The 21,551-nt window shown below is 43.0% G+C and overlaps 1 protein-coding gene across 2 annotated transcripts in view; it reads right to left on the bottom strand.

Moving 5' to 3' along the window:
* LOC106584863 (signaling receptor and transporter of retinol STRA6) overlaps positions 1–21,551 on the bottom strand; it is a 66,453-nt gene that overhangs the window by 23,678 nt on the left and 21,224 nt on the right. Inside the window, exons 6-9 of one of the 2 annotated variants that reach the window (XM_045706234.1) lie at positions 13,679–13,845; positions 10,137–10,262; positions 6,945–7,045; positions 1–76 (exon numbers count right to left, since the gene is read on the bottom strand). The exon at positions 1–76 is cut by the window's left edge and continues 1 nt beyond it. In XM_045706234.1, the coding sequence (XP_045562190.1) occupies positions 1–76; positions 6,945–7,045; positions 10,137–10,262; positions 13,679–13,845 (470 nt within the window). The remainder of the gene's footprint in view (positions 77–6,944; positions 7,046–10,136; positions 10,263–13,678; positions 13,846–21,551) is intronic. The other variant, XM_045706235.1, reaches the window with a different exon arrangement.

Genomic DNA, 21,551 nt, shown 5'->3' with positions numbered 1-21,551 from the left:
TTCCTCTGGTGTGTAGATATAGGACTTAACTGCATCAGTTATCCTCTCCACCAGTGTGGGCTTCTCTGTGCTTGTACTGAGGGAAGAGACAGACGGGTTACTTACACCGAAGCGTACAAAACATTCATTAAGAATGTTATTCAGTTGAACAGCCTCCATTCGTCGGGACGTGGACTCAGAAAGCATGTTTTGCAATATTTTGTATTCTGTACAGGCTTCCTTCTTTTCAGGTCTGTCATTTAGGTTAGTATTGTGGAGTAACTACAATGTTGTTGATCCATTCCTCAGTTCTCTCCTATCACAGCAATTAAACTCTGTAACCGTTTTAAAATCACCATTGTCCTCATTGTGAAAACCATGAGCAGTTTCCTTCCTCTCCGGCAACTGATTAAAGAAGGACGCCTGCATCTTTGTAGTGACTGGGTGTATTGATAAACCATCCATAGTGTAATTATTAACTTCACCATGCGCAAAAGGATATTCAAGTCTGCTTCTTTTTTTTTTACCCATCTACCAATAGGTACCCTTCTTTGCGAGGCATTGGAAAAACTCTTTGTGGTTGAATCTGTGTTTGAAATTCATTGCTCGACAGAGGGACCTTACCAGTGGTGGAAAAAGCCCTCAATTGTCATACTTGAGTAAAAGTAAAGATACAATAGAAAATGACTCAAGTAAAAATGAAAGTTAACCAGGTAAATACTACTTAAGTAAAAGTAAAACGTTTTCGGTTTTGAATATACTTAAGCATCAATAGTAACAGTATACATCTTTTCACATTTCTTATGTTAAGCAAACGATAGCCAGGGGCACACCAACACTCAGACATAATTTACAAACTAAACATTTGTGTTTAGTGAGTCGGTCAGGTCGGAGGCAGTAGGGATGACCAGGGATGTTCTCTTCATAGGTGTGTGAATTGGACCATTTTTCTGTGCTGCTAAGCATTCAAAATGTAATGATTAGTTTTGGGTGTCAGGAAAAATGGATGGAGTAAAAAGTACATTAAGTTCTTTAGGAATGTAGTGAAGTAACAGTAAAAATTGTTAAACATATAAATAGTAAAGTAAAGTACAGATACCCCCAAAAACTACTTAAGTAGTACTTTAAAGTATTTTTACTGAAGTATTTTACACCACTGGACCTTACAGATAATTGTATGTGGTGTACAGAGATGAGGTCGTCATTCAAAAATCATATTAAACACTATTATTGCAAACTACATGACCTGATGACTCCTGGCTGCCCCCAGTTCACCTGGTCGTGCTGCTGATCCAGTTTCTCCTGTTCTGCCTGCGGCTTTCGAACCCTGACCTGTTCACTTGTCCTGGACCTGGTGTTTCGACTCTCACTCTGTCTTTCCCAATTTTAATATTTTTCTTTTCCCCAAATGGGTCTTTTGTCCAATCAGATCAGCTGTATCTGAGTAAACGCAACCAAAGACTCATATACACTGAGTATGCAAAACATTAAGACAGCGTTTCCCAAACTCGGTCCTCGGGACCCCAAGAGGTGCACATTTTGTTTTTATCCCATACACTAATTATTAAAAACATGTTTCACTTTGTCATTATGGGGTATTGTGTGTGTATATTGTTGGAAAATAAAAAGATTTAATCCATTTTGAATTAAGGGTGTAACAAAAACAGAATGTGAAATAAGTCAATGGGTGTGAATACCTTCTGAAAGCTCTGTACCGATTGTGTTTTTAAATGCTTTTTAGATCAAAGACAACAATGTAACATGCTCTGTGAATGGATGACATCATGACCCATGTCCATACAGAACACATATTGTTCCTATGTAACTGTGACATAATCTTCCTACTGTATGATCATATCTCCCTGTGTGGTCACTTCCTGGGTAAAGCCCAAAGGGTTTCCAGCCAATAGGAAATACTGTATCTCCTGTGAGTCACAGTGATGCCATCAGAAAAACTATTCAACAACCTTTCCAATCCTCCTCTCCTCCCGTCCTCCTCTCCTCCCGTCCTCCTCTCCTCCCGTCCTCCCGTCCTCCTCTCCCTCTCCTCCTTTCCTCCTCTCCTCCTTCTCCTCTCCTCCCGTTCTCCTCTCCTCCCGTTCTCTTATCCTCCTCTCATTGCATGTTTTGCAATATTTTTATTCTGTACAGGCTTCCTTCTTTTCAGTCTGTCAATTAGGTTAGTGGATCAACAACATTAACAGCGGGACTTTTCCTTTCTGTGGAGATGTTTCAGTGAGACTGTCTCCATGGAACGACTCTGGAAAGAACGCTCTATTCTAGAACGCTCCATGGAACGACTCTGGAAAGAACGCTCTATTCTAGAACGCTCCATGGAACGACTCTGGAAAGAACGCTCTATTCTAGAACGCTCCATGGAACGACTCTGGAAAGAACGCTCTATTCTAGAACGCTCCATGGAACGACTCTGGAAAGAACGCTCTATTCTAGAACGCTCCATGGAACGACTCTGGAAAGAACGCTCTATTCTAGAACGCTCCATGGAACGACTCTGGAAAGAACGCTCTATTCTAGAACGCTCCATGGAACGACTCTGGAAAGAACGCTCTATTCTAGAACGCTCCATGGAACGACTCTGGAAAGAACGCTCTATTCTAGAACGCTCCATGGAACGACTCTGGAAAGAACGCTCTATTCTAGAACGCTCCATGGAATGACTCTGTAAAGAACGCTCTATTCTAGAACGCTCCATGGAATGACTCTGGAAAGAACGCTCTATTCTAGAACGCTCCATGGAATGACTCTGTAAAGAACGCTCTATTCTAGAACGCTCCATGGAATGACTCTGGAAAGAACGCTCTATTCTAGAACGCTCCATGGAATGACTCTGGAAAGAACGCTCTATTCTAGAACGCTCCATGGAATGACTCTGGAAAGAACGCTCTATTCTAGAACGCTCCATGGAATGACTCTGGAAAGAACGCTCTATTCTAGAACGCTCCATGGAATGACTCTGGAAAGAACGCTCTATTCTAGAACGCTCCATGGAATGACTCTGGAAAGAACGCTCTATTCTAGAACGCTCCATGGAATGACTCTGGAAAGAACGCTCTATTCTAGAACGCTCCATGGAATGACTCTGGAAAGAACGCTCTATTCTAGAACGCTCCATGGAATGACTCTGGAAAGAACGCTCTATTCTAGAACGCTCCATGGAATGACTCTGGAAAGAACGCTCTATTCTAGAACGCTCCATGGAATGACTCTGGAAAGAACGCTCTATTCTAGAACGCTCCATGGAATGACTCTGGAAAGAACGCTCTATTCTAGAACGCTCCATGGAATGACTCTGGAAAGAACGCTCTATTCTAGAACGCTCCATGGAATGACTCTGGAAAGAACGCTCTATTCTAGAACGCTCCATGGAATGACTGGAAAGAACGCTCTATTCTAGAACGCTCCATGGAATGACTCTGTAAAGAACGCTCTATTCTAGAACGCTCCATGGAATGACTCTGTAAAGAACGCTCTATTCTAGAACGCTCCATGGAATGACTCTGGAAAGAACGCTCTATTCTAGAACGCTCCATGGAATGACTCTGTAAAGAACGCTCTATTCTAGAACGCTCCATGGAATGACTCTGGAAAGAACGCTCTATTCTAGAACGCTCCATGGAATGACTCTGGAAAGAACGCTCTATTCTAGAACGCTCCATGGAATGACTCTGGAAAGAACGCTCTATTCTAGAACATGTATGTGCATGGTGTCTGGCCAGGATGGGTTACTATAATGGATATTCATGTTAGGTGCATGGTGTCTGGCCAGGATGGGTTACTATAATGGATATTCATGTTAGGTGCATGGTGTCTGGCCAGGATGGGTTACTATAATGGATATTCATGTTAGGTGCATGGTGTCTGGCCAGGATGGGTTACTATAATGGATATTCATGTTAGGTGCATGGTGTCTGGCCAGGATGGGTTACTATAATGGATATTCATGTTAGGTGCATGGTGTCTGGCCAGGATGGGTTACTATAATGGATATTCATGTTAGGTGCATGGTGTCTGGCCAGGATGGGTTACTATAATGGATATTCATGTTAGGTGCATGGTGTCTGGCCAGGATGGGTTACTATAATGGATATTCATGTTAGGTGCATGGTGTCTGGCCAGGATGGGTTACTATAATGGATATTCATGTTAGGTGCATGGTGTCTGGCCAGGATGGGTTACTATAATGGATATTCATGTTAGGTGCATGGTGTCTGGCCAGGATGGGTTACTATAATGGATATTCATGTTAGGTGCATGGTGTCTGGCCAGGATGGGTTACTATAATGGATATTCATGTTAGGTGCATGGTGTCTGGCCAGGATGGGTTACTATAATGGATATTCATGTTAGGTGCATGGTGTCTGGCCAGGATGGGTTACTATAATGGATATTCATGTTAGGTGCATGGTGTCTGGCCAGGATGGGTTACTATAATGGATATTCATGTTAGGTGCATGGTGTCTGGCCAGGATGGGTTACTATAATGGATATTCATGTTAGGTGCATGGTGTCTGGCCAGGATGGGTTACTATAATGGATATTCATGTTAGGTGCATGGTGTCTGGCCAGGATGGGTTACTATAATGGATATTCATGTTAGGTGCATGGTGTCTGGCCAGGATGGGTTACTATAATGGATATTCATGTTAGGTGCATGGTGTCTGGCCAGGATGGGTTACTATAATGGATATTCATGTTAGGTGCATGGTGTCTGGCCAGGATGGGTTACTATAATGGATATTCATGTTAGGTGCATGGTGTCTGGCCAGGATGGGTTACTATAATGGATATTCATGTTAGGTGCATGGTGTCTGGCCAGGATGGGTTACTATAATGGATATTCATGTTAGGTGCATGGTGTCTGGCCAGGATGGGTTACTATAATGGATATTCATGTTAGGTGCATGGTGTCTGGCCAGGATGGGTTACTATAATGGATATTCATGTTAGGTGCATGGTGTCTGGCCAGGATGGGTTACTATAATGGATATTCATGTTAGGTGCATGGTGTCTGGCCAGGATGGGTTACTATAATGGATATTCATGTTAGGTGCATGGTGTCTGGCCAGGATGGGTTACTATAATGGATATTCATGTTAGGTGCATGGTGTCTGGCCAGGATGGGTTACTATAATGGATATTCATGTTAGGTGCATGGTGTCTGGCCAGGATGGGTTACTATAATGGATATTCATGTTAGGTGCATGGTGTCTGGCCAGGATGGGTTACTATAATGGATATTCATGTTAGGTGCATGGTGTCTGGCCAGGATGGGTTACTATAATGGATATTCATGTTAGGTGCATGGTGTCTGGCCAGGATGGGTTACTATAATGGATATTCATGTTAGGTGCATGGTGTCTGGCCAGGATGGGTTACTATAATGGGTATTCATGTTAGGTGCATGGTGTCTGGCCAGGATGGGTTACTATAATGGATATTCATGTTAGGTGCATGGTGTCTGGCCAGGATGGGTTACTATAATGGGTATTCATGTTAGGTGCATGGTGTCTGGCCAGGATGGGTTACTATAATGGATATTCATGTTAGGTGCATGGTGTCTGGCCAGGATGGGTTACTATAATGGATATTCATGTTAGGTGCATGGTGTCTGGCCAGGATGGGTTACTATAATGGATATTCATGTTAGGTGCATGGTGTCTGGCCAGGATGGGTTACTATAATGGATATTCATGTTAGGTGCATGGTGTCTGGCCAGGATGGGTTACTATAATGGATATTCATGTTAGGTGCATGGTGTCTGGCCAGGATGGGTTACTATAATGGATATTCATGTTAGGTGCATGGTGTCTGGCCAGGATGGGTTACTATAATGGATATTCATGTTAGGTGCATGGTGTCTGGCCAGGATGGGTTACTATAATGGATATTCATGTTAGGTGCATGGTGTCTGGCCAGGATGGGTTACTATAATGGATATTCATGTTAGGTGCATGGTGTCTGGCCAGGATGGGTTACTATAATGGATATTCATGTTAGGTGCATGGTGTCTGGCCAGGATGGGTTACTATAATGGATATTCATGTTAGGTGCATGGTGTCTGGCCAGGATGGGTTACTATAATGGATATTCATGTTAGGTGCATGGTGTCTGGCCAGGATGGGTTACTATAATGGATATTCATGTTAGGTGCATGGTGTCTGGCCAGGATGGGTTACTATAATGGATATTCATGTTAGGTGCATGGTGTCTGGCCAGGATGGGTTACTATAATGGATATTCATGTTAGGTGCATGGTGTCTGGCCAGGATGGGTTACTATAATGGATATTCATGTTAGGTGCATGGTGTCTGGCCAGGATGGGTTACTATAATGGATATTCATGTTAGGTGCATGGTGTCTGGCCAGGATGGGTTACTATAATGGATATTCATGTTAGGTGCATGGTGTCTGGCCAGGATGGGTTACTATAATGGATATTCATGTTAGGTGCATGGTGTCTGGCCAGGATGGGTTACTATAATGGGTATTCATGTTAGGTGCATGGTGTCTGGCCAGGATGGGTTACTATAATGGATATTCATGTTAGGTGCATGGTGTCTGGCCAGGATGGGTTACTATAATGGATATTCATGTTAGGTGCATGGTGTCTGGCCAGGATGGGTTACTATAATGGATATTCATGTTAGGTGCATGGTGTCTGGCATATTTCGAGCTCCATTGGAAAAAGGACTATCTGATATAAAAAGCGTATCAGCTCGAATAAGGTTCCTCTTTCTAAACTGGTTTGGAAGGTGAAACACCTCCAACTAGTAATTTGCATGCTATTTATAAAAAGGTGTTTTTCCTGCCAGTTACTGAATGCATCCCTAATCCTAACCCTGTCTGTTGGCAGCATTCGCTAGCTTCCTGGCCAGAAACCCTCTGCTTCTAGAGATGTCATAGCTCATCAAAGGTCCGTGTGGTAACAAAGCAATGATTCTGACCTGGTTTTGGAAGCCTTCTTCTTCTTTAGTATATTCTTGACGTAGTCATTGTAGTAGCTGCTGCTCAGGTCCTGTAGTAATAAAACACACAGGATGTTGTCCTGTAGTGATAAAACACACAGGATGTTGTCCTGTAGTGATAAAACACACAGGATGTTGTCCTGTAGTAATAAAACACACAGGATGTTGTCCTGTAGTGATAAAACACACAGGATGTTGTCCTGTAGTAATAAAACACACAGGATGTTGTCCTGTAGTGATAAAACACACAGGATGTTGTCCTGTAGTGATAAAACACACAGGATGTTGTCCTGTAGTAATAAAACACACAGGATGTTGTCCTGTAGTGATAAAACACACAGGATGTTGTCCTGTAGTAATAAAACACACAGGATGTTGTCCTGTAGTAATAAAACACACAGGATGCTGTCCTGTAGTGATAAAACACACAGGATGTTGTCCTGTAGTGATAAAACACACAGGATGTTGTCCTGTAGTGATAAAACACACAGGATGTTGTCCTGTAGTGATAAAACACACAGGATGTTGTCCTGTAGTAATAAAACACACAGGATGTTGTCCTGTAGTGATAAAACACACAGGATGTTGTCCTGTAGTGATAAAACACACAGGATGTTGTCCTGTAGTGATAAAACACACAGGATGTTGTCCTGTAGTGATAAAACACACAGGATGTTGTCCTGTAGTGATAAAACACACAGGATGTTGTCCTGTAGTGATAAAACACACAGGATGTTGTCCTGTAGTGATAAAACACACAGGATGTTGTCCTGTAGTGATAAAACACACAGGATGTTGTCCTGTAGTGATAAAACACACAGGATGTTGTCCTGTAGTGATAAAACACACAGGATGTTGTCCTGTAGTGATAAAACACACAGGATGTTGTCCTGTAGTGATAAAACACACAGGATGTTGTCCTGTAGTGATAAAACACACAGGATGTTGTCCTGTAGTAATAAAACACACAGGATGTTGTCCTGTAGTAATAAAACACAGGATGTTGTCCTGTAGTAATAAAACACACAGGATGTTTGGCCTATCAGCGGTCACGACCTCAAGGCCAGTCTGAATGTGTTTGGCCTATCAGCGGTCACGACCTCAAGGCCAGTCTGAATGTGTTTGGCCTATCAGCGGTCACGACCTCAAGGCCAGTCTGAATGTGTTTGGCCTATCAGCGGTCACGACCTCAAGGCCAGTCTGAATGTGTTTGGCCTATCAGCGGTCACGACCTCAAGGCCAGTCTGAATGTGTTTGGCCTATCAGCGGTCACGACCTCAAGGCCAGTCTGAATGTGTTTGGCCTATCAGCGGTCACGACCTCAAGGCCAGTCTGAATGTGTTTGGCCTATCAGCGGTCACGACCTCAAGGCCAGTCTGAATGTGTTTGGCCTATCAGCGGTCACGACCTCAAGGCCAGTCTGAATGTGTTTGGCCTATCAGCGGTCACGACCTCAAGGCCAGTCTGAATGTGTTTGGCCTATCAGCGGTCACGACCTCAAGGCCAGTCTGAATGTGTTTGGCCTATCAGCGGTCACGACCTCAAGGCCAGTCTGAATGTGTTTGGCCTATCAGCGGTCACGACCTCAAGGCCAGTCTGAATGTGTTTGGCCTATCAGCGGTCACGACCTCAAGGCCAGTCTGAATGTGTTTGGCCTATCAGCGGTCACGACCTCAAGGCCAGTCTGAATGTGTTTGGCCTATCAGCGGTCACGACCACACAACCTGTCATTCATAACCTGATCAGTAGCATAACCTAAACCAATTACATCAGAGCAGATTACTACGACCAGGACTGTGTCCCAGGGGGCACCCTGTTCTCCATATGTGGGGGGGAAATCTGCAGAAGTGGTGCAAATTGCAGCCCCCAAAACAAACAGTTATACTCCAAATGTAGGATATTTTCTTTTTACATCATGTGTTCTCATTCAATCCAAGGCAATAAAAAAAACACATATTTATATAATACAAAGTCATTGTTTATAGACATATTTCTATTGAGAGGTGACGGCCCAAAACCCTGACTCCTTAATCTGGTGCTGGAAAATAAATCTAATTCATGATTTCTAGAATGTTTTTTAAACAAAAAAGTACAGTTTTGGGACTAAAATATATGTTTGCTGGGATGTACATCTGTCTAACTGAAAGCCAGCCTCAACTGAAACAAGTCACACTGAAGTCTATATTGGGATGCTACCTAATCCTCTGGTCTACCTGTGTGGAGAGTTAACCCCCGGTCTACCTGTGTGGAGAGTTAACCCCCGGTCTACCTGTGTGGAGAGTTAACCCCCGGTCTACCTGTGTGGAGAGTTAACCCCCGGTCTACCTGTGTGGAGAGTTAACCCCCGGTCTACCTGTGTGGAGAGTTAACCCCCGGTCTACCTGTGTGGAGAGTTAACCCCCGGTCTACCTGTGTGGAGAGTTAACCCCGGTCTACCTGTGTGGAGAGTTAACCCCGGTCTACCTGTGTGGAGAGTTAACCCCGGTCTACCTGTGTGGAGAGTTAACCCCCGGTCTACCTGTGTGGAGAGTTAACCCCCGGTCTACCTGTGTGGAGAGGTAACCCCCGGTCTACCTGTGTGGAGACTTAACCCCCGGTCTACCTGTGTGGAGAGTTAACCCCCGGTCTACCTGTGTGGAGAGTTAACCCCCGGTTTACCTGTGTGGAGAGTTAACCCCCGGTCTACCTGTGCGGAGAGTTAACCCCCGGTCTACCTGTGCGGAGAGTTAACCCCCGGTCTACCTGTGCGGAGAGTTAACCTCTGGTCTACCTGTGTAGACTCTGCCTGATTGTATTAACACAGTAAGCTGCTTGATTTAGTAGCAACCCGCTACTTGGGCCGGAGAAATGTGCTGCTAACTAAGCAGAGTTTCTCTCCTTCAAGGGGTTAATTTCACTGATGCCTAGGATGAAGGGATAGGAAGGTGGAATGGAGGAGTCTCTCAGCCCGCTCGCACAGGGCTGGTCTCTCAGCCCAGTCACACAGGGCTGGTCTCTCAGCCCGCTCACACAGGGCTGGTCTCTCAGCCCGCTCACACAGGGCTGGTCTCTCAGCCCGCTCACACAGGGCTGGTCTCTCAGCCCGCTCACACAGGGCTGGTCTCTCAGCCCACTCACACAGGGCTGGTCTCTCAGCCCACTCACACAGGGCTGGTCTCTCAGCCCACTCACCTCGCCAGCGGTGGTTTTCTCTGTCCTCTTCAAGCCCTTGAACAGCAGCAGAGGATACTGGAAACTGAGGAAGGCCAGGCAACAGATCTGGGGCAGGCTGGCCAACAGGGAGTAGTACTTATAGATCTGCAATACAGACAGAAGTATGACTTATAGATCTGCAATACAGACAGAAGTATGACTTATAGATCTGCAATACAGACAGAAGTATGACTTATAGATCTGCAATACAGACAGAAGTATGACTTATAGATCTGCAATACAGACAGAAGTATAACTTATAGATCTGCAATACAGACAGAAGTATAACTTATAGATCTGCAATACAGACAGAAAAATGGCTTATAGATCTGTATTACAGACAGAAATATGGCTTACAGACAGAAATATGGCTTATAGATAGCAATACATTCTGGGTAGCAATACATTCTGGGTAGCAATACATTCTAGGCAGCAATACATTCTAGGCAGCAATACATTCTAGGCAGCAATACATTCTAGGCAGCAATACATTCTAGATAGTAATACAATTTCTAGGACTATGGCTTGGACAACAGCACAGTTTTCTGTCCCGTGCCCTCTCTAATCCGGTCTGATGGTCTGGTTTGTGCCAGACCACTGCTGCGATAAAAACATTACTCCATGTGGTTTAGGCTGGCTAGCCCAGGGGTTCCCTGTCTGTCAGAAATTAACTGTGACAACAGGCAGAATTAAAATGTTCTGAGTCCTTGACAATTCAGTACAGAAACGCAGACAAACTCTGACCATTCAACACAGAAACACCCCCCAAAAAAACATGACTATTGTCTACCAAGTGTTGGAGGGCCATGAGACTAATCGTTCTGAGGCTTGATCATTCAGAGCAGATAAATCCTGGAGACGTCGAGACTTACATTCCAGCCCTTTTCAATTCAACTCAAATAAAGTTGTATTGAATGGAAATGAATTGAAAAAAATTAAGAGTGGGTAGCAAGGCCTCAAGCTACAGCAGGTCCCCAGAGAAGCAAACCGACAACACCACAGTCAATGGACAAAATCAGACAGACATTCCTTTGTCCACTTCAAATCAATAGGTATTACGTTTTTTTTTGTTGTGCAATTTGCTCAGTGCTTAGCAACAGCGAGAGCTACAGCGTTATGGAGAGCCAGAGAAGAAAAGCAGCATTGAAAATCAGACACGGACATGCAGAGCTAAGGCTCTGAGACACCTCTGGGTTGGGGACAGATGGAACGCGACAGTGAATAAAGATGTCAAGGCTTTGTAGGTTTGTGTGTCTCTCTCTCTGTGTGTGTGTGTGTGTGTGTGTGTGTGTGTGTGTGTGTGTGTGTGTGTGTGTGTGTGTGTGTGTGTGTGTGTGTGTGTGTGTGTGTGTGTGTGTGTGTGTGTGTGTGTCAGCAGCCTTTGTAAGATCTCAGCCTGTGAGAGAAAGACACACCAATCTCTGAAGCCCATTAAACCTGAGGGTGATTGGACAGTTTCATGCTACATTAATACAGAATATTCTATATAATAAATACCATGCTACATTAATACAGCATATTCTATATAATAAATACCATGCTTCATTAATACAGCATATTCTATATAATAAATACCATGCTACATTAATACAGCATATTCTATATAATAAATACCATGCTACATTAATACAGCATATTCTATATAATAAATACCATGCTTCATTAATACAGCATATTCTATATAATAAATACCATGCCTCATTAATACAGCATATTCTATATAATAAATACCATGCCACATTAATACAGCATATTCTATATAATAAATACCATGCCACATTAATACAGCATATTCTATATAATAAATACCATGCTTCATTAACACAGCATATTCTATATAATAAATACCATGCTACATTAATACAGCATATTCTATATAATAAATACCATGCTACATTAATACAGCATATTCTATATAATAAATACCATGCTACATTAATACAGCATATTCTATATAATAAATACCATGCTTCATTAACACAGCATATTCTATATAATAAATACCATGCTACATTAATACAGAATATTCTATATAATAAATACCATGCTACATTAATACAGAATATTCTATATAATAAATACCATGCCACATTAATACAGCATATTCTATATAATAAATACCATGCTACATTAATACAGCATATTCTATATAATAAATACCATGCTTCATTAATACAGCATATTCTATATAATAAATACCATGCTACATTAATACAGAATATTCTATATAATAAATACCATGCTACATTAATACAGAATATTCTATATAATAAATACCATGCCACATTAATACAGCATATTCTATATAATAAATACCATGCTACATTAACACAGCATATTCTATATAATAAATACCATGCTACATTAATACAGCATATTCTATATAATAAATACAGCATATTCTATATAATAAATACCATTCTACATTAATACAGCATATTCTATATAATAAATACCATTCTACATTAACACAGCATATTCTATATAATAAATACCATGCCACATTAAAGTATATTCTATATAATAAATACCATGCTACATTAATACAGCATATTCTATATAATAAATACAGCATATTCTATATAATAAATACCATGCTACATTAATACAGCATATTCTATATATTAAATACAGCATATTCTATATAATAAATACCATTCTACATTAATACAGCATATTCTATATAATAAATACCATTCTACATTAACACAGCATATTCTATATAATAAATACCATGCCACATTAATAAAGCATATTCTATATAATAAATACCATGCTACATTAATACAGCATATTCTATATAATAAATACAGCATATTCTATATAATAAATACCATTCTACATTAATAAAGCATATTCTATATAATAAATACCACTCTACATTAATACAGCATATTCTATATAATAAATACCACTCTACATTAATACAGCAATAAATACCATGCTACATTAATACAGCAAATTCTATATAATAAATACCATGCTACATTAACACAGCATATTCTATATAATAAATACCATGCCACATTAATACAGCATATTCTATATAATAAATACCATGCTACATTAATACAGAATATTCTATATAATAAATACCATGCTACATTAATACAGCATATTCTATATAATAAATGTCATGCTACATTAATACAGCATATTCTATATAATAAATGTCATGCTACATTAATACAGCATATTCTATATAATAAATATCATGTTACATTAATACAGCATATTCTATATAATAAATATCATGCTACATTAATACAGCATATTCTATATAATAAATATCATGCTACATTAATACAGCATATTCTATATAATAAATATCATGCTACATTAATACAGAATATTCCAATCCAGATACAAAATACTAACAAGGCACCTACTACCATACCCCCGTTCAAAGACACTTCAATATTTTGTCTTGCCCATTCACCCTCTGAATGGCAGACATACACAATCCATGTCTCAATTTGTCTCAAGGGTTAGGACAGACTACAATCCACTCTCTCTCTCACCTCTGGTGTCTTGGGGCAGTCGGCCTTCTGCCAGACGAGCACCCCGAAGTGAGCCCAGGAAAGCAGGGACCCCAGCACATACCCCACGGGGTTCCGCAGCGTTCCACAGGCCAGGAGAGGGAAGTACAGAACAGGGTAGTAGAACAACGAGACAATAATCCAGTACTCTGGGGGGAAAAAAACACAACAGGAAGCAGAGGTAAGAAACTAAAACATTATTTGGCTTCATCCTATAGATACGCCCTCCCTCGGCTGTTACTACAGCGCCCTGCCTCAGCTGTTTGAGCTTGTGTGTCCAGTATAACAGCGGGGTACTGGTTGCTTAGTAAAGTCTTCCGTAATATCAATTCAAAGTGTATAAAGCTTTAGCTAAAGTCGAAAAGAAAAAAAGACACGTGCAGAAAAAAACCCCAACATATATCATATTATGTAACAACTATTGCATGAATGTCGTGTTGACATATTGGACTGTTACACCCCTGAGCCACTCGAGCTTTTCTATTGAACAGGTGCCTCTCTATTCAAATGACTCCCAAGCTAGTAAATCAAACAGTGAATCAGACAGACTGTGATATCTGATTAGGAGTATGACTCACTTTCCACAATGCTTCACAGACCCACAGGGTTGTCTAGAACTGACACAAGGCTTGAAGAAAGACCTCATATTGGCAAGGCAGAATAAAGCTACAAAATCCATTAAAGTTCTCAGTCACCCTCTTGGCCAAGTCCTCTTTCATGAAAGGAGGGATTTTTACCTCAAGGGGATAAAAAAAAAAAGTAAATTAAAAAAACACTACAGAAGAATATAGCTGCGAGCGGTAATGAACACAGTTCATAGGATGACACAGTGACAAAAGTACAGCGCGGACATATTTTAATGCAGATTTTTGTTATTCTCAAAGCCATTAAAAAGGTTGAGTATAAATTTGTCTATTATATGTAAATAGTTAATGATTGTATAACTATACAGGGTAGCCTAGTGGTTAGAGCGTTGGACTAGTAAGCGTAAAGGTCTGCAAGTTCAAATCCCCCGAGCTGACAAGGTACGAATCTGTCGTTCTGCCCCCTGAACAAGACAGTTAACCCCCACTGTTCCCTGGTAGGCACTCATTGAAAATAAGAATTTGTTCTTAACCGACTTGCCTAGTTCAATAAAAATGAAGCCATTTTAGATGTCGCGCTAGCTGTTCAATCTGAACAGATTCACATGGTAATTTGTTGCGCTATGCTGGCTTTGCTTCCCTCCCAGGTATATGTTGCAAGGCATTCCCCCCCCAGGCCTGCTCCCTCTGTGGCTAAAGCCACTGTGACAAATGTGCAAAAAAAATCAAATACATGTAAATACTACACTCTAACCTACAAACTTCTTTGCTGGATCTATGATACTCTTGTTAGAACTTTAAAAACTGATACAGTTTTGATGGAATTTGCAGCTGGTTGTTTGTAAGTAATGAATCTGTAGGCTTCTGTTGACTTACTGGGCCTTTAAAGACTGGCGTAGGGAGTCTACGGACACTGGCGTAAGGAGTCTACGGACACTGGCGTAAGGAGTCTACGGACACTGGCGTAAGGAGTCTACGGACACTGGCGTAAGGAGTCTACGGACACTGGCGTAGGGAGTCTACGGACACTGGCGTAGGGAGTCTACGGACACTGGCGTAAGGAGTCTACGGACACTGGCGTAAGGAGTCTACGGACACTGGCGTAAGGAGTCTACGGACACTGGCGTAGGGAGTCTACGGACACTGGCGTAGGGAGTCTACGGACACTGGCGTAAGGAGTCTACGGACACTGGCGTAAGGAGTCTACGGACACTGGCGTAAGGAGTCTACGGACACTGGCGTAAGGAGTCTACGGACACTGGCGTAAGGAGTCTACAGACACTGGCGTAAGGAGTCTACGGACACTGGCGTAAGGAGTCTACGGACACTGACGTAAGGAGTCTACGGACCTGGCGTAGGGAGTCTACGGACACTGGCGTAAGGGGAGTCTACAGACACTGGCGTAAGGAGTCTACGGACACTGGCGTAAGGAGTCTACGGACACTGGCGTAAGGAGTCTACGGACACTGGCGTAAGGAGTCTACAGACTGACGCAAGGAGTCTACAGACTGACGCAAGGAGTCTACAGACTGACGCAAGGAGTCTACAGACTGACGCAAGGAGTCTACAGACTGACGTAAGGTAAGGAGTCTACAGACTGACGTAAGGAGTCTACAGACTGACGTAAGGAGTCTACAGACTGACGTAAGGAGTCTACAGACTGATTTAGGGACTCTACAGACTGATGTAAGGAGTCTACAGACTGATGCAAGGAGTCTACAGACTGATGCAAGGAGTCTACAGACTGATGCAAGGAGTCTACAGACTGATGCAAGGAGTCTACAGACTGGCGTAAGGAGTCTACAGACTGACGTAAGGAGTCTACAGACTGACGTAAGGAGTCTACAGACTGACGTAAGGAGTCTACAGACTGACGTAAGGAGTCTAAATACGTTTGACATATTTTACAGGAAACTAAATAGTCGCCAGTTATTGTTGCCCGTGGTGTAATCATGTCTAACCAGTGTGCTCATGGGCTCCAGAGTCTAGCTAAACTTCAGTCAGTAGCTATCCTTCTAAATTCACTGGGCACTGGATAAACCAACCATTAGTTGTACACATATGGCTGAAAACTAATTTGTAGCCAGCTGTTGTTGCCCATGGTGGAATCATCCAACCCACTGGCTCCCCTGAACCCTCATAAGCTCCCCGAGTCTAGAAGCAGTCTAGCTAACGCGTTAGCTAGCTAGCTAGCGTCGCAAATTAGCATTTCGCTAGGTGAGCTGTTTTACAAGTAAACGGCTGAGATGACTCACACACTGTAGTTAGCTAGCAAGCCCTGTTAGCACTGTAGTTAGCTAGCAAGCCCTGCTAGCACTGTAGTTAGCTAGCAAGCCCTGCTAGCTAACAGTGTTATTGTGTCACGGGAATGTTGGATTTGTCTTTTAATGAACTGTCATTGAAGTTGGTGGTTACTACTGGTTTCAGATCCGAGGCGAGAAAAACTGTCCACCATGTTTTGTGTTTTGGTAAGGGCTCAGAGTAAAATGTCACGCACCCAAGAAGCCTCAACCAATCACCCAATGGTTATTATTGACTTGAGGTCATTTCCATCTTAAAGGACCCATGAGCAGCAACACAAAGGACCCATGAGCAGCAACACAAAGGACCCATGAGCAGCAACACAAAGGATCCATGAGCAGCAACACAAAGGATCCATGAGCAGCAACACAAAGGACCCATGAGCAGCAACACAAAGGACCCATGAGCAGCAACACAAAGGACCCATGAGCAGCAACACAAAGGACCCATGAGCAGCAACACAAAGGACCCATGAGCAGCAACACAAAGGACCCATGAGCAGCAATATGTCATAATGGACCCATGAGCAGCAACACAAATGACCCATGAGCAGCAACACAAAGGACCCATGAGCAGCAACACAAAGGATCCATGAGCAGCAACATGTGAGGTACATAGAAGCATGATAAAATTGGGTGTCCAATGAAAGGAACGCATATATAAATTGAAACTATTTTCCACCCTAAAAAAAAAAGAGGAATTAGGAAGAGGCTTTGATTTCTGGTCAAACAGATGGAAACAAGGGGCCTTAGAAAACACCTGCTAGAAGTTTTTAAAAGGAATTAGAAATACATCCAAACACAATAAAGTTGCTGTAAAGACATCTGCCAACTAATGTCAACACTTATATTTAGTTTAGGATTAAAAAAAAAAAATTCTGCCTTGTGTCACAGGAGTCGAAAGGGACAAACCAAGGCTCATCTTTTATTAGAGTAAAGTGAACACTTAAACAAAATATAACATAACGACATACAACAGTTGTAAGGTGCACGGACTATACGGAAAAACAACCACCCACAAAACCCCAAAGGAAAACAGGCTGCCTAAATATGGTTTCCAATCAGAGACAACGAAAAAAAAAAAATGCCTCTGATTGGAAACCATACTCGGCCACACATGGGAAAATGAAACATAGAAATAGAAAACTAGAACCAAAATCCCCTAGAACCAAAACACACAAAACAAAACACCCCCCTGCCCCACACCGTGACCATACTACAATTACAAATGACCCCTTTACTGGTCAGGACGTGACGCCTTGTGTACGTTTATGAAACATTACCTTGTGCCTTGAAATACGGTTACCAAAAATCCATTTATATTTAAGCTATTTTCACATCTCTCTCCATCGTGAGGAAGGAGGATAATAAAAATTCACAGAAACAACAAGTAAATGTAGACTTATCAATTAGCAAAGTTTTTGCTGATCTCAATTTTGTTGATGAATTACCAAGTGATTAAAACTCAAAATTCTGTAACAAAATCGGTAACTGAATTTTCCAAAAATTGATTACGGAATATCTACAATTGAATTGGCTACAATGGGAAATCACAGTACTCAAAAACAACAGCTGAAGTCACCTGCTACGGTCTTCGTTTCCACTGGTAACAGTTTTCGATCCACAGTGCCTTTAGACAGTATTCACACCCCTTGACCTTTTCAAAAATGTTGTTGCGTTACAGGCTGAATCTAAAATGGATTCAATTTGGATTTTTTTTTGTTGGTCACTGGCCTTCACACATTGTAGATAATATGGTAATAGAGTAGAGGCCTGATGAAACACACTTAAAAAGGCAAGGCTAAATAAGTTCAAGAGTAAAGATTTGCTTAACAAGTCACATAATAAGTTGCATGGACTCACTCTGTGTACAATAATAGTGTTTAACATGATTAATGAATGACTAACTCATCTCTGTACCCCACACATACAGATAATTGTAAGGTCCCTCAGTGAATTTCAAGCACAGATTCAACCACAAAGACCAGGGAAGTTTTCCAATGCCTCACAAAGAAGGGTACCTATTGGTAGATGGGTACAAATTTAAAAAGAAAAAGCAAACATTGAAGTTAATAATTACACTTTGGATGGTGCATCAATGCCCCCAGTCACCAAAGATACAGGCCTCCTTCCTAACTCAGTTGCCGAAGAGGAAGGAAACCGTTCAGGGATTTCACTATGAGGCCAATGGTGACTTTAAAAACAGTTAAAGAGAAACGCACCAATACACTAAACTGTCTACAAGACAAGTGCCCCTCAAACTTTTCACACCCGTACAGTCAGTTCTTTGACATGGGGGAAAGGAGCTGTTAGTATAGTCTACTAGCTTATTCACTCTATTGTTGGCAGTGATTGTCCACTCAACAACACAACTGTAGGTGCTCATACATACAGATGAAGTGGGACGTTTACATACACCTTAGCCAAATACATTTAAACTCAGTTTTTCCACAATTCCTGACATGTAATCCTAGTAAAAATTCCCTGTTTTCAGTCAGTTAGGATCACCACTTTATTTTAAGAATGTGAAATGTCAGAATAATAGTAGAGACAATTATTTATTTCAGCTTTTATTTCTTTCATCACATTCCCAGTGGGTCAGAAGTTTACATGTACTCAATAAGTATTTGGTAGCATTGCCTTTAAATTGTTTAACTTGGGTCAAACGTTTCGGGTAGCCTTCCACAAGCTTCCCACAATAAGTTGGGTGCATTTTGGCCCATTCCTCCTGACAGAGCTGGTGTAACTGAGTCAGGTTTGTAGGCCTCCTTGCTCGTACACGCTTTTTCAGTTCTGCCCACAAATGTTCTTTAGGATTGAGGTCAGGGCTTTGTGATGGCCATTCCAATACCTTGACTTTGTTGTCCTTAAGCCATTTTACAACAGCTTTGGAAGACCCATTTACGACCAAGCTTTAACTTCCTGACTGATGTCTTAAGATGTTGCTTCAATATATCCACATAATTTTCCTGCCTCATGATGCCATCTATTTTGTGAAGTGCACCAGTCCCTCCTGCAGCAAAGCACCCCCACAACATGATGCTGCCACCCCCGTGCTTCACGGTTGGGATGGTGTTCTTCGGCTTGCAAGCCTCCCCCTATTTCCTCCAAACATAACAATAGTCACTATGGCCAAATTGTTCTATTTTTGTTTCATCAGACCAGAGGACATTTCTCCAGAAAGTACAATCTTTGTCCCCCTGCATGGTGGCGCAGGGGGGTCACAAGGAGATAATTAGTCTCTTCTTTATTGACTCTCCTGCGTTTCCCGTGGTGCTAGGCCTACCCTGGTTAGTTTGTCATGACCCCACTTTTTGTTGGCCACAGAGGGCTCTCACGGGGTGGTCGCGAGAGTGCTCAGGGAGGTGTTTAGGGGTTTCCGTTGGTGCTACTACGGTGGAAAGTCCAGATCAGGTCTCCACCGTGCACATTCCCCCTGAATATACCGATTTGGCTCTCGCCTTCTCTAAAAAGAAGGTGACTCAATTACCACCTCATCGACAAGGGGACTGTGCGATAGATCTCCAGGTAGACGCTGCACTTCCCAGGGGTCACGTGAATCCCCTGTCACAGGCGGAGATGGAGGTTACGGACACGTATGTCTCCAAATCCCTGCGTCAATGCTACATTCGGTCCTCCACTTCACCTGCCGCCTCGAGTTTCTTTTTTGTGAAGAAGGAGGAGAGAGGTCTGCGCCTCTATTGACTATCGGGGTCTGAATCAGATCACTGTGAGGTATAGTTACCCGCTACCATTCATAGCCACAGCGATTCAATCAATGCACGGGGCACGCGTCTTCACCAAACTAGATCTCAGGAGCGCTTACAACCTGATGCATTTCTGGGAAGGAGACGAGTGGAAGACGGCTTTCAGTACCACCTCAGGGCACTATGAGTACCTCGTCATGCCGTACGGGTTGATGAATGCTCCATCAGTCTTCCAGGCCTTTGTAGACGAGATTTTCAGGGACCTGCACGGGCAGGGTATAGTGGTGTATATTGATGACATTCTGATATACTCCGCTACACGCGCCGAGCATGTGTCCCTGGTGCGCAGGGTGCTTGATCGCCTGTTGGAGCATGACCAGTATGTATGTCACAGCTGAGAAATGCCTGTTCTTTCAGCAGTCTGTCTCCTTCCTAGGGACCGCATTACCACCTCAGGGTTGGAGATGGAGAGTGACCCCATTTCAGCCGTGCGTAATTGGCCGACTCCAACCACGGTAAAGGAGGTGCAGCGATTCTTAGGGTTTGCCAACTACTACCGGAGGTTTATCCGGGGTTTTGGTCAGGTAGCGGCTCCCATTACCTCACTGCTGAAGGGGGGCCTGGTGCATTTGCAGTGGTCGGCTGAGGCAGACAGGGCTTTTGGTCACCTGAGGGCTCTGTTTACCTCGGCTCCCATGCTGGCCCATCCAGATCCATTGGCTTGAGGGGGCTAAACACCCTTTCCTCATCTGGACTGACCACCGCAATCTGGAGTACATCCGGGCAGCGAGGAGATTGAACCCTCGCCAGGCAAGGTGGGCCATGTTTTTCACCCGTCTCACCCGTCTTATGTTTACCCTTTCCTACAGACCAGGCTCCCAGAAGGTGAAGGCAGACACATTGTCCCGGCTGTATGACACAGAGGAGCAGCACATGGATCCCACTCCCATAATCCCAGCCTCCTGCCTGATGGCGCCGGTAGTGTGGGAGCTGGACGCGGACATTGAGCAGGCGTTACGTGCAGAGCCCGCTCCCGTCCAGTGTCCCGCTGGGCGTCTGTATGTCCCGTCTGCTGTTCGTAACTGGTTGATCTATTGGGTCACACGTCACCCTCCTCTGGTCATCCTGGGATCGGTCGGACAGTGCGCTGTTTGAGCGGGAGGTACTGGTGGCCCACCTTGGCTAAGGACGTGAGGGTTTATGTTTCCTCCTGCTCGGTGTGTGCCCAGTGTAAGGCTCCTAGACACCTGCCCAGATGGAAGTT

The sequence above is a fragment of the Salmo salar genome, chromosome ssa23, assembly GCF_905237065.1.
Source record: "Salmo salar chromosome ssa23, Ssal_v3.1, whole genome shotgun sequence".
NCBI classification, from domain to species: domain Eukaryota; kingdom Metazoa; phylum Chordata; class Actinopteri; order Salmoniformes; family Salmonidae; genus Salmo; species Salmo salar.
Note: the sequence above shows the minus strand (reverse complement) of the source record. Positions and strands in the feature narration are given on the sequence as shown.